The sequence below is a fragment of the Asparagus officinalis genome, chromosome 7 (assembly GCF_001876935.1).
Source record: "Asparagus officinalis chromosome 7, Aspof.V1, whole genome shotgun sequence".
Lineage (NCBI taxonomy): Eukaryota > Viridiplantae > Streptophyta > Magnoliopsida > Asparagales > Asparagaceae > Asparagus > Asparagus officinalis.
The window spans coordinates 149229519-149242112 of NC_033800.1; the positions used below are offsets into that span (position 1 = coordinate 149229519).

At 33.8% G+C, this 12594-nt stretch overlaps 1 protein-coding gene across 3 annotated transcripts; it reads right to left on the bottom strand.

The window, feature by feature from the left end:
• LOC109851011 (carbon catabolite repressor protein 4 homolog 1-like) lies at positions 1451–12588 on the bottom strand. Of its 3 annotated transcripts, none has more exons than XM_020421113.1 (12): positions 12332–12588; positions 10395–11160; positions 9739–9825; positions 9565–9648; positions 9410–9496; positions 9217–9309; positions 8594–8647; positions 8419–8510; positions 8187–8301; positions 7977–8112; positions 7722–7875; positions 1451–2013 (listed from the first exon to the last, which is right to left on the bottom strand). In XM_020421113.1, the coding sequence occupies exons 1-11, from the start codon at positions 12487–12489 to the stop codon at positions 7730–7732; spliced, it is 1818 nt and encodes a 605-aa protein (XP_020276702.1). In that variant the 5' UTR covers positions 12490–12588; the 3' UTR covers positions 1451–2013; positions 7722–7729. The 3 variants fall into 3 exon arrangements, with proteins under 3 accessions (XP_020276702.1, XP_020276704.1, XP_020276703.1); XM_020421115.1 differs by lacking the exon at positions 1451–2013 and adding an exon at positions 2023–2203; XM_020421114.1 differs by lacking the exon at positions 1451–2013 and adding an exon at positions 2217–2692.

The window sequence follows — 12594 nt, forward strand, 5'->3', positions numbered from 1 at the left end:
CATCAACGCCACAGAGAGTAATGTCGTATTCAACTTGCCAACCATACACCTAGCTCGATAAGGCATATCGCATTCTTGATTAGGTAGGCAGTCAATTGCAGCGTTACTGAAAACTAGTGTGCACCCCGTGCAAAGCGTTGTCTCCATTTTTTTTATTTCCGTTACAGTAATTCTGTATTTAAATACAGTTTTTTATAAGTAATACGGTAACTTTTTGATGCTACGGTATGCCGTCTGAACTACAGTACTGTTTTACGCGTTACGACTTCATCCTGTTCTGCAGTATTTTTATTATAGCATGAATAGTGAATCTCAGATCCTCATGTTTGTGCATCAGTAACAATACTAAGTATTCACCGCAATATTTAATGTAGCATAAATAGTGAATCTTGGATCCTCCCCTTATTATAGAGGAATAGATGCCGCCCATCATCCAAATCGTAGAACAAACGGAAAATTCGAAGGATACGGATAATATCATTACAGACGACACTCGGTACAAAAAATCACCCGAGGTTTCGACGAGGCCAATGGATGACAATAGATCAGACACGTTACAGGAGTGGAGGCCATAGCATACAATGTATCCGGATCGAAAGGACGGACGTAGAATACAGTTAGTAGACATGAATATGACGTTAATGCGTCGGAATTTAATGAGGCACACCCTCAGTTCTGCTTCCGCTACACCGAACTTATCTTGGAGGAGTTGTGGGGTTAAGAATCACATGGACCTTCGCAAATTGCAAGTCAAGAGACAGCTACCCAATTGACTTTATGGTTTCCAGAATCCGCACTCTTCCTTCGGATCTACTCTCTGTCTCTCAATTGAAGTCTAAGATCCATCTTATAATGAGAAAAAGACGCATCCGTAGGCGATGCTTCCTCTATCTCATCATAAATAAATAGATATCGAGGGAGGAGGAAAAGTTGAAGGCAAGTATAAACAGTGGACAAGCAACATCTACAACGATGACTTACAGAGGCAATCGTCGAAGAGTTTCGAACAGTGACACCCACGTATCACAAATCCTGCAGGATTCACAGGCCGAAGAGTTGCAGTGTAGAATTTGAAGCTCTTATCTGTTGCTACTTCTCTCTCGACAAACATGGTCGTCATAATTAAATTTGTCACAATATTTTAACAATGTTTCACACTTCACTATAAAACATGTTTGCACGTTCGCATTACTCATCATGGATACAACAAAATGAACAGAGGGGGAAAATGTTGGATGCCAACACACACCCCCAGGCACGTGTACCTAAAGATGTGTTCAGGCGGGCGGCTACGCTTTTGTCCACACAGGCAAATAAATAAAATAGTCACTTCATTTCAGAAACAGAGATATTTAACGGTTAATCTATTCCAGCTCTATTTAAGGGGCCAATTTGATACAGAAACAAGATTTCTACCTGTTCTCCAGCTACTAAACCAGCAAGATCCATGGGACTCACAATGTAAACATTCTTCTCATTATGAAAAAATCTAATAAGCTAGTAATTTACAAGAACTAGCCAGCCTTTTTGCAAGATTATCATAGCACCATCATGCCAGTAACCCTGCAGGTACTTTATACAAACTGTAGCTACAACAAAATCTCTCTGCCCTTCTACTCTACTTTTCCGCAAAATATACTATAGAAGTTTTTGGTGGTTATCAGATATCCACAAGATGATGGTCTTTTGTATCTCCGCCATTAAACGCAAGTGAAGCAGCAGCTCAGTTATTGTACTTGTGAAACATTTCCCGATTTGACGTTTTTATGAGAAAAGACGAAATGGTGGAAAAAGGGGAAAAAATGAGAGGCAAACGTTCAGAAACATCTTATTTCATAATTCTTCTATAAGACATTGACATGTTACAAATAGATCAATAGACCCCCAAGGGTTAACATAAACAAAGAGCATGTACAAGGTACATGATCTATCACCTTTCTGATCCTTACCAGATGGAATTTTCTTTCATCCACCAAATTTTGTCTTACAAAAATCAAAAGTGTATTGGAGGACCTACAGAGAAGCATTAAGGATTTGTTAGGAAGATATACCAAAATACAAAGAAATGTTGAGATCCTTGAGAACCGTGATGGTACATGAAGATTTGGTTATCAATACAAAGTATATAGGTTACAATATCTTAAATAGCAACACAAAAAGCCATCTTCTCGGAATTGAACCAGAAATTGTGATGTCGTTGTTGCTGGGTAATAATATGGGGCAGGGTAAAATGCATGAGCAAGAAAAAACAACAGGGTAAGCTGTAATAGTAATTCCAATGAGAAGATGAAATCATGAAAGCTTGTTGATGGAGAAATGTCATTTCTTACAAGTTACAAGTAACAAGAAATTTGCAGCAAAAAAAAAGATTATACTCAGCAGAACAAACTAGTATAACCATTGTACAGTAGTAACCAAATATATACAGTGGGATTGCCACACCCCCACCCCAGAAAAAGGGGGGGAAGTTTCATACTGATTTATATCTCAATGGCGACATAATTAAAGGGAACATTAGTAAACAACTCACCAAGAGTATTTTTTAAGCAAATTATTTTGTTACAGAAAACAAACACATTATTACATATACAGATATTCATTATTAGAAACGATGTTTGCTTTGTCAAAATAATAATAGCTTCCAGGAGCTACGATGGCCATTTTAATTGTTGAATATAGGCTGGACCTGAAACTGGCAAAATTACAAGATGAAAACTGGATACTACGCCACATATGCAAATTCCTTTTAATTCTATGTATGCAATTCTTCAAACTATATTACAACTCCAAAACTGAAAGAGGCTAAAAGCATTTCTGAAACAAGGACAAAACGCACAAGAGGTACACAACACCTATTTTAGGCTTAAGAACATGATTTTGCTTCCTATTAAATCTCAAGTACAATGAAGTAGAAACTAGTACAAGACGTCTGACTTATTGACCGGAATGCCATTTTATATGACTTGAAGCAACTAGAAAGGTTTTACATGTTTATAATTTTTTGGAAATTATTTGCGATATATCGCAATTATTTTTGATATATCAAAGGACATTTGGGACAATTTCTGACATACCTGACGAGAAATAGTGTCATATAGGGTCAGGGTTAACTTTTGTTTTAAAAGGAATATTTGATTATTCACTACAGATCTCAAAATAGGATAAATATAGCTCAATTAAACTGAATGCTTCACCTCACCTTTCTTGAGACTGAAGTCTTTTCACTCCTTGCTTTCTACCTTGTTCACCTCGACAGCATGTCAACACCAATAAGCCTCTCCTCTTTCTCGATCTCCCTTCTGCCTCTCTCTCCACTCCTTATTGACGTATGTCAGCCTCTTTGCCACATAAATATATCTCATTTACATGATTTTACGTTTCTGTATGCTTAAATTTCATTTAGGGCATCTATGATATGTATATGCCTTTCATATCAAAGTCCAATGTGTAAATAAGTATCCCCAACATATTCGTGATATCTGCCATATTATATATGGAATATTTCCATCCAACAAAACTCCTATGCCCCATATTTAGGAAAAAAATAACCTAGAGATATATGAGATCCACATGTTCCGAAATTACTAGCTTGATCACTATTTCTTGCACAAATAGGATATTGGCCATGAGCTGTCAAGAGCAGTAGTAGAGCCAACAATTCATAATAGTGGTGTCAAAATATATATAAAAAGACGATATTACTAATTTTGCTCTCATATTCAAAAGACCTTCAATTATACATAAAATATATGTTTAACTAAGTACAATTACAATTAATCCCTACGTATCTTCATGTTTTGAAATAATTGCATCATAGTCTCATTCAAAATACCACTAAATACATCCTTCTCAATGTAAGTTAAACTGGCATTTATCCACTAATCTCCCATTTGAATTTGTAGACGATCCTCTATTATTTTCATTGCAGAAAACAGTCTCCCTAAGAAAGCCGTTGTAATTGGTATTATCAATATGCTAACTTATACCGATGGATACACAATATTTCTTAAATGGATCAATACTCAAAACACTTGCAATACTGTTATGATGTCACTAATGGGTGATAACCTAGCATTTACTAGTTTAATTGTTGGCTAGAGGGCCACCCTTCAAGGTTCTAAATCACGGTTCATTATGCATACAGAGCGATATCAGGTAGCTATTAATTAGATTATGTGGTAATTAATCGGAATATGCAGAAGTATGCATTTTTGAAATTTTTAATACATATATTATTTCTCATATACAATAATATAATAATTCATTAAAAAATATAAAAACACTCCAAGGAAAAGACTAACACATAATATCCCAAGCAATTCAAATCAAAGTCGTTATACACTTAAAAGTAAAACTAGTTAAAGTTCATATACTAAAAACCCTTCCATAGTCATAATACTTTAAAAATACTAATAAAACTCCTGGTCTAGTTTTCCTCATCATCCTCGTAAAGATTGGTCAAGGAAATGGTTGCAAAAGACAGCAGCTGTCGGCGTCTACACTCAGCAGCAGTTCGAGGTAGAGATCAGTGGTAACTAGTGGTGGTGGAGAGGATGTTGCACGAGGGCGCCAACTAAGTTTAGGCTTTTGAAGTTATGTATGATTTTTGGGATCTTTTGAGGCGGTGATCGGGAGACTTTAGACCTAAGTCACATGAAAACGGGTACGGATATCGGGACAGATGCAAATACGGGTACAGGAGACAGCAAAATTGTAGAATATAGGGTACAGGGACACGGCTACATATATATTGATTATTATTTTTCAATTCATGTCTTATTAGAATTAAAATCCCTATTATGTTTTTTATTTCTTTTATTATGTTGATTATTAAAAATTGAAAGCTACTCGTATTGGAACTAAGACACTCAAACAACCCCTTAAAATCATAATTTTGAACTTAGGTATGGACTAAAATGAACCTGACCTATGTCTAACGAGTTTCAAGAAATGGATGACCATTGTGAAGTGTAGGATATAAGTTCAATAAGTGTTTGACAAGTGTTTTAAATTAAAACATATATCATATAGTTGAGCACGTGTTTGAGTAAATGTATGCATACATCCAAGAAGCGTCCCTGAAATTTGGGTGCACATACGTGTCGGGTACGAATACGTATTCATGATAGAAGTACCCAAGTAACATAGTTTTAGACTAAGTGCATATCAGGTTGGGTATATCATGCGCCCACATAATTTCATTATGCAAGCACATACTCTTAATCGCTCAAATTATGCGGTTTGACTGGATAATCGAGCAAGTTTCAACTACCAAACATGTTTTGATGCCAGGTATGAATACTCGGCAGGGTAGAGCGTGTTTTTGAACAATGTCATTCTCTATTACGTACCACCTCCCCTGATCAAGAGGGACGTGATAAAAGACCATCTTGTCCTCTCTATTATAGGCTAGCCTTGCTAAATGAGCTGCTACCTTGTATCACATATGGAAAAGATGTGGTGGCAAATCATCTTACTAAATGAGCTACCAAAAGATAAGATTAATTGTGAGATTGACTCTACTTGTGACATTGAAGGTGAGCCTCGTGATTCCTTCCTACCTCTGATTCATTTTGCTAAATGAAGTTTCAACTCATACCTATACACGCAAATACAAACACGTACACATATATAATTAATAACCCCCTCTAATTCCATAATGACCCACATAATTTCTGATTATCTTTCGGATCTCTTCTTCCCCTCAATGTTGATATATTATGCTCGACCAATCCCATATTTAGTACATTCCATAAAATAATACCACCAAATTCAAACAAAACCACATTTGAATTCTTCACATCTCAGCTCATACCCAAATGCAAACATCAATTTTCTTGATTTAGAAATAATACAGTGCTTCTTTTAAAGAAAACTATCTCTCAAATATTGTGATTCCATACATACGAATAGTTTCACATGCATAATGTCATACAAAGAATTTGATTTACCATGGTGTTTTCCTTGTTGTGTTTTTGTAAAAAAACACTATGGTGTTGTGTTTTTCTCTTAAAAATGTTTTTCTCTTAAAAGTGTTTTCAAAACACCATGTTGAATGTTTTTTTTCAACATTAGTTTGACTCATTACAACATTAGTATTAAATATATTATTAATATATTATACATTAACTATAATAAAATATATTATAAATAAAATGTTATAATATTTAGTTTACATTATTATAGTATTATAAGTATTAAATATATACAATATAATATTGTATAATGTGTTATAATATTATATTGTACTTTAATGAGTTATATTATTTTATAATTATTATTATATTATTATTACATATTATTTTCAAGTAATTATGTATTTAATTATTTTAGTATATCAATTTGTTATTGTCATATATTATATAATATTTTTTAAATAATATTATTTTATTATTAATATAATATTATACTATTATTAAAATAATACAATATTATAAATAATGTTAATATTATGTTATTACTACTATATTATTAATAAATTCATATATTACAAAATACAAATATTTTAATGTTATATAATATATTATAGTTTCTAATATGTTAGAATTTATTAATAATACTTTAATAGTTTAAGATATATATCAATATCATTATATTATGAACATATTATTTTTACATTAACATTTGTTAGCAATAAATTATTTTAGTGTTAAAAATTATTTTCCTTTGTAAATTATTATATTATGAACATATTATTTTTTACATTAACATTTGTTAGCAATAAATTATTTTAGTGTTAAAAATTATTTTCCTTTATAATATATTAAATTATTTAGTGTATAATATATTAATATTTTTATATTATACTTTAATGAGTTACATTATTTTATAATTATTATTATATTATAATTATAACATATTATTTTTAAATAATTATATATTTGATTATTTTGGTATATCAATTTGTTATTGTTATATATTAATAATATTTTTAAAATTATATTATTTTATTAATAATATAATATTATACAATTATTAAATATAATATAATATTATTGATAATGTTAATATTATGTTATTACTATTATATTATTAATAAATTCATATATTACAAATATTTTAATATTATATAATATATTATAGTTAGTGATTATAATATTGTATGTATATTATATATCATTATTATATTATTATTTATCATCAATAATTTTTTATTATTTTTATTAGTTTATTTATATTTTATTATTATTTATTATTATATAATACATTAACAACATATTAAGTACTAGTATTTAATATGTTATTATATTGTTATATAAGATATTTTAATTATTATATATTTATATTATTTAATAAATATTACTAATATATTAGATTAACTATAATATAGTATAGTATAATATAATAAGTATGTTGATAATAACTATATATTAATTACATTTAATATATTTTGTTAGATATTATATAAACATCTTCTCAAACTCAAAACCAAAACACCAAACTTAAAACGCCTAAAAGGTGTTTTGAAATAAATGGTGTTTTTGGTTTGAGGATGATTTAACTCAAAAAACACCATGGTTTCCAAATACATGGTGTTTTGTTTTTGGCAAAAACACCATGGAAACAAGTAAAACACCATGGTATCCAAAGGGAACCTAATTAGAATTAAAATCAGCTTAGCTAAGGTCAAACATGAATTGTTCACATCTGCAACCTAATAGTGTTGTACAGCCTAGCAAAGCGAAGAGTGAAAACATCAACTTAGAACAGAATCCACTTACCTCTAATATCAACGTCTGACCCTAGGTTTGCATCGGAATTCAGCTAAAAGTGCTACATGATCAGAGGACCACTCTGGAGAGGGAAGTGCTGTATCTTTGCGCAAGCTTTCCTCATCCAAGAGTTCCAACAGTGATTCCACTGTCAACGAGTCCGCTGAAATGCAAAATGATGAAAGAATATTTAAATATAAGCGCAAAAAACCTAAATCACAAAAGACCATCAAGGCGCAGTAAGGGATACGAAAAATAGTTTACCTGTGTAAAATATGTAATCCAGTGTCCCAATGAAATCCCTGGTACAATTTGTGAACAAAGGTTCATTTGTTGATGGATCCAACTTTCTTCTCTGCTCTAACCCAACCATTCTTGCGACGGATGAGTATGCGCTGACCTGCAAAATAAATGCATATTATAACTTGAAAAAAATGAAAAGATTTATGTCAAACAACCGAAGAGAATGTTTACCAGTGGGAGCTGGTGGTTTAGCTTTGTTGAAGGGCGTAAAATATTAAGGGGGTCCACAGTCAAGTCCGGATGCATTGGATCAACCTTACCCATTGCAAGCAGCGTATGAGAAGCACTGCATTCCAGCAAATACTCTTATTAGTAGTCCCTAGTGGATATGGCACGTCTGCAAGCAAACATATCTATATGTGCCTATGAAGAAACTTGTGTTCATCAGAAACATGGTACATACCTCCCTGGAACAGAATTAAAATCTCCACACACCAACATGGGTATATCTGCACTAACAGCTATTTTCTCCAGCCCTTTCAAAAGAGTATGCACCTGTAACAATAAGTAATTGAAGATGATGAGAAGGACATCAAATCATATAAGAACAGCGAGAACAGAAATTAAAAAACATAGACCTGCCAGAGCTTTACATCCTTGTGATCTTGATGAACATTGACATGTGTATTTGCCTGCAGTGGAAAAAATACTATTAGTCGTGAAATGACCAAGAGAGATTCTAACAAAGAGTGAAGTGTGAACAGTAAGGCATACAAACTTTTAATAATGATTTTAATTCTAAAATACACTGCTCAATGAAGATTTTAAGGATAGAATTCAAAGAAAGCCTTTTTTAATGAGTTAGGCCTCTTTGCGCATGTCAGAAACAGTCAAACTAGTGTATAGACATTTTGGCAAACAAAAACAAACAACACATGACATTTCGTATACGTATTTCTCCATTCTAGATCGACGATAGAAAAATGTATGTGTTACTTTTAGAGCTAATAGAACAGACAACATCTTCTTCATTCAGATTAACAATAGTCAATGGTTACTCGAACCCATAGTAGTTTATGCGTAACAATACCCCAATTTTCACAGCTTCAGTGTGTTCTTTTTTGTCTCCTAGAGTTATGTAGGATTGTAGAAGTCAGTAAAAGAACATACATAAGGATATGAAATTATAGTTGTACCCTAAAACACTACAGCTGTGATTACTTAAGGACAGCATGAGGGGGAGGACAGAAAGGGGACTCACCACACAGAGGAGCTGTCTCTTTCCAGGAGTATCAGTACCCTGCCCCTGGTTATTGAATTTTGCTTCAAGGACCACAATAAGAGCAATATTATCCTATACAATAAGAGAATAGTTATATCAGTGAGATTATGAACTATAATAAGCCTCCAACTACACAACATTCATGAAACAAAGAATCAACCAAAACAAAAACCTTGATCAATCTACTCAGAGCAACTTTCTTCTGACCAGCTGCAATTACAGCCTCAGTCAAAGACTGGGCAGCCTTATTGAACTCAACCTGAAATAAACACATCAGTAAGCTGTTACGATGCGAAAAAGATTATTGGTGACAGAAGTGTTATCTACCTCATATTTTTTGACATGTGAAAATTTGTCCCTGCGGAAAAATGTCGCACAACCATCAACTGCATTTGGATTTCCATTATAAACCTGAACATCCACAATAATTGACTTCAACGTCATCTAACTACAAAAGTCCCTGAATAGCATTGTGAAGAAAGAGAAAATCGGAAATCTGACCTCGGATGTTTTCTTCTTGTAAAGTCCCTGATATCCATGCTTGTCAAGTTCTGGAGCAAAAAACTCATCGAAATGATTACTTTGAACCTGCAAGATAACAGTGGTAACTTCAGTCATGGAAACTGGAAAGTTCAACCTTCAAAAGGCTCAATCTTCTCCAACAAGAACACCAAATTTATTTTTTGTTTAATATGCTACTAATGATATCTGTCGGGGAGAACTTTATAAGTTTGACTACCAAATGACTTTACTACAGTCTACAAAGGTACATAAAAAAGAAAATTTCTTTACTTGCTCTAAACTTAAGAAAGCATTTTAGACATCTTACAATGTGAGGAAGTTAATAAAGGAGGAGAACAAACTTCATGATCATTTGATGAGGTTTTACATGCATAAATGGAAGAATCAATTTCAGAGCAGTTATTAAATCAATGGCTGTTTAGACTTGAACTCTCGAGTAACTTAAAAGAACTTAAAAGAACTACGTAATATCTGAAATCACCAATCGAACAAATTTTGGAACTCTTAGGGTCTGGTTCTGCATGTGTTCATGTGAATGTATTGAAAAAATACATTTATATAGATATATGGTGTTTGTCTGTGTAAATATTGCTTCTTTCTATTACAAAAGAGCAACGATGCGGACAGCAACATACCTCCTGAAGACAAAGGATATCAGCATGATAGCCGATAATTTCTCTCAACAAATTTTGCCTCCGGTAAGTCCAAGAAAGGGCCCAAGATGGGCAATAGCTGTATGACTCACTTGTCGCATATGCATCAGAAAGAATGTTATATGATAGCACAGTGAATGTTCCAGACAATGAAGTTCGACCATCAAGATTCAGCTGCCCATGAATATCAAGTCCATTTACAGGAATCATACGGCGTGGAGTGGGTGACGGAGCTGGAATAACACGTGAGGTCAAAAAAGTACTTGGTGTTCCAAGAGGAATCTTTGTTTCTGCATCTATAGGTACACATTCAAACTTGAGCACATGACCAATATCTTCAGCAGTTGGGGTATATGTTCTAGAGCGCCCAACTTCAGACCAGGTTTCACCTCCACTCCGCTCTGTAATAGTTGCAGGATATAAAGGTGTGGAAATATTGTTCAAACTTGGGTTCTGTCCTACACCTGTTGTTGAACTAGAAAGCCCAGCATTGACAATTCCAGATCCACTACTATTAAGGCGACCATATAACTCTTCTTCTTCATTTCCATTTTCATTTAAAGTGCTAAGGGCTCTCTCATGTAAAACGCGATGATGCTGCCACGCATCAGCGAAGCACCTTGATGAGCAGTGAAAACTCTTGGCAACTGGTATTTTCATCTTCACGCAACCAACACACTGCAACGTTGCTTGTTCAGTTGGATGCACACTGCAGACAGCCACTTTACGGTCATTGTGTACACGGTACCTGCAAACAGATAAGTAAAATGTGAAGATATTTGCCAAAACACATTTAGAGTTGATACAAAATTGAAAGACACAAAGTGAAACTTCCTTCCCGTTGTAGAAGTCAATAATCAATAATTGATAGATAAACAATACCAATATACATGTACACAGGCGATGCCAGACTGCAAAATATCAGTTAAATTGCAAAACTCAAATCACTTAATTGCTACAAATAACTTGAAATTTGCAGATAGCTATGTGGCAGCCAAGAACATCTAAAGACAATTTGCCGGAAAGGTCTCCCTTTGACAAGTGTCAAAATATCTTCATATCCCCAACAAAAACCCCTTCCGCTGCAATCGATAACAACTTTGCAATAATTTGCCAATATATATTTACCTAGTATACAGTATTAAGCCATAACAGACAAGGGTGGTTACTAACCCTCAGTGTAACAAGAAGTGGCCGACATGTTGGACATGTCAGTCGACATATCAAATTAGTGGAGTAGCTGCAGGAATATTTGTAATTACAAACCAAATATTGTTTGAGGGGAAATATAGGCCACATATCGGGATATATCGGATATAGTGGTCGATAGATCAGCGTATAAGAGTCAGTTGATTTGTGTAGAATTTTTTAAACTTAAGTTTCCAGGTTAAATACAACCCAAATTAAAGGCTACAGTGACCCTATTCTTAAATGTCTCTGGGTCATGTATTAGGGCAAAATCATGCCCCAAATTAAATTTGATGCCCCCCTCTCCTTTTTTCTTGTTATTCTCTGGAATGAAAAAGGATCTGTACGGATTAGCTAGTGTTTTTGCGGGTTTTATAGATCATTAAGATTGTTTTACCCCAACTTGATTAGGAGTTAGGACTTTCATGACGTATTTTACTGTTTAATTAGATTTGGGTTTTGAATGGCATACTTCATTGTTTTATTTGATTTCTAGATGCATTAAAATGATTTGCATAGCAGCAACCATTTGTAATTAAGCTTCAAAAATGCCATTAACCCACATGCAATAGAATAAAAAAATAATTATAGAAGTATTCAGTAAAGAAGTGATTCTACTAGAGGTGTAGATCTTGACTTCAGATCTTTAAATGACAAGAGACAAACGACAAATAAAAAAAACGAATCTTTGCAGTATCTAAACGAAGGAATTGTGATCAGGAAGCACTCACCACTTATATCTCATGCAATAGCCCCCGATCGGGGTTGATTCAGGGACGTCCTCATTCGAGATCGAATTATCCGGCCGCTTCAAGAGCACATACGGCGTGATCTCGCAGCCAACGATGGGGATCTCGGACGGCAAATGAACCCTAAGCACGCTCAGCATGCTTCCCTCGCTTCAATAGCCAAAAGCTCCTCCACCCCCGCTCCTTCCCCTTCTTCTCCCCTCCAAAACCCTAGATTCGAGAACTCGGTATCGTTCGATATGGGG

Excerpts from the sequence above, each read along its gene's own strand:
- LOC109851011 (XM_020421113.1), bottom strand. The coding sequence starts at position 12,489 with ATGCTGAGCGTGCTTAGGGTTCATTTGCCGTCCGAGATCCCCATCGTT. Across the intron at positions 11,161-12,331 it reads TATTGCATGAGATATAAGTG|GTACCGTGTACACAATGACC; the intron begins GTGAGTGCTTCC and ends ATCTGTTTGCAG. Across the intron at positions 7,876-7,976 it reads GGATTACATATTTTACACAG|CGGACTCGTTGACAGTGGAA; the intron begins GTAAACTATTTT and ends TTTGCATTTCAG.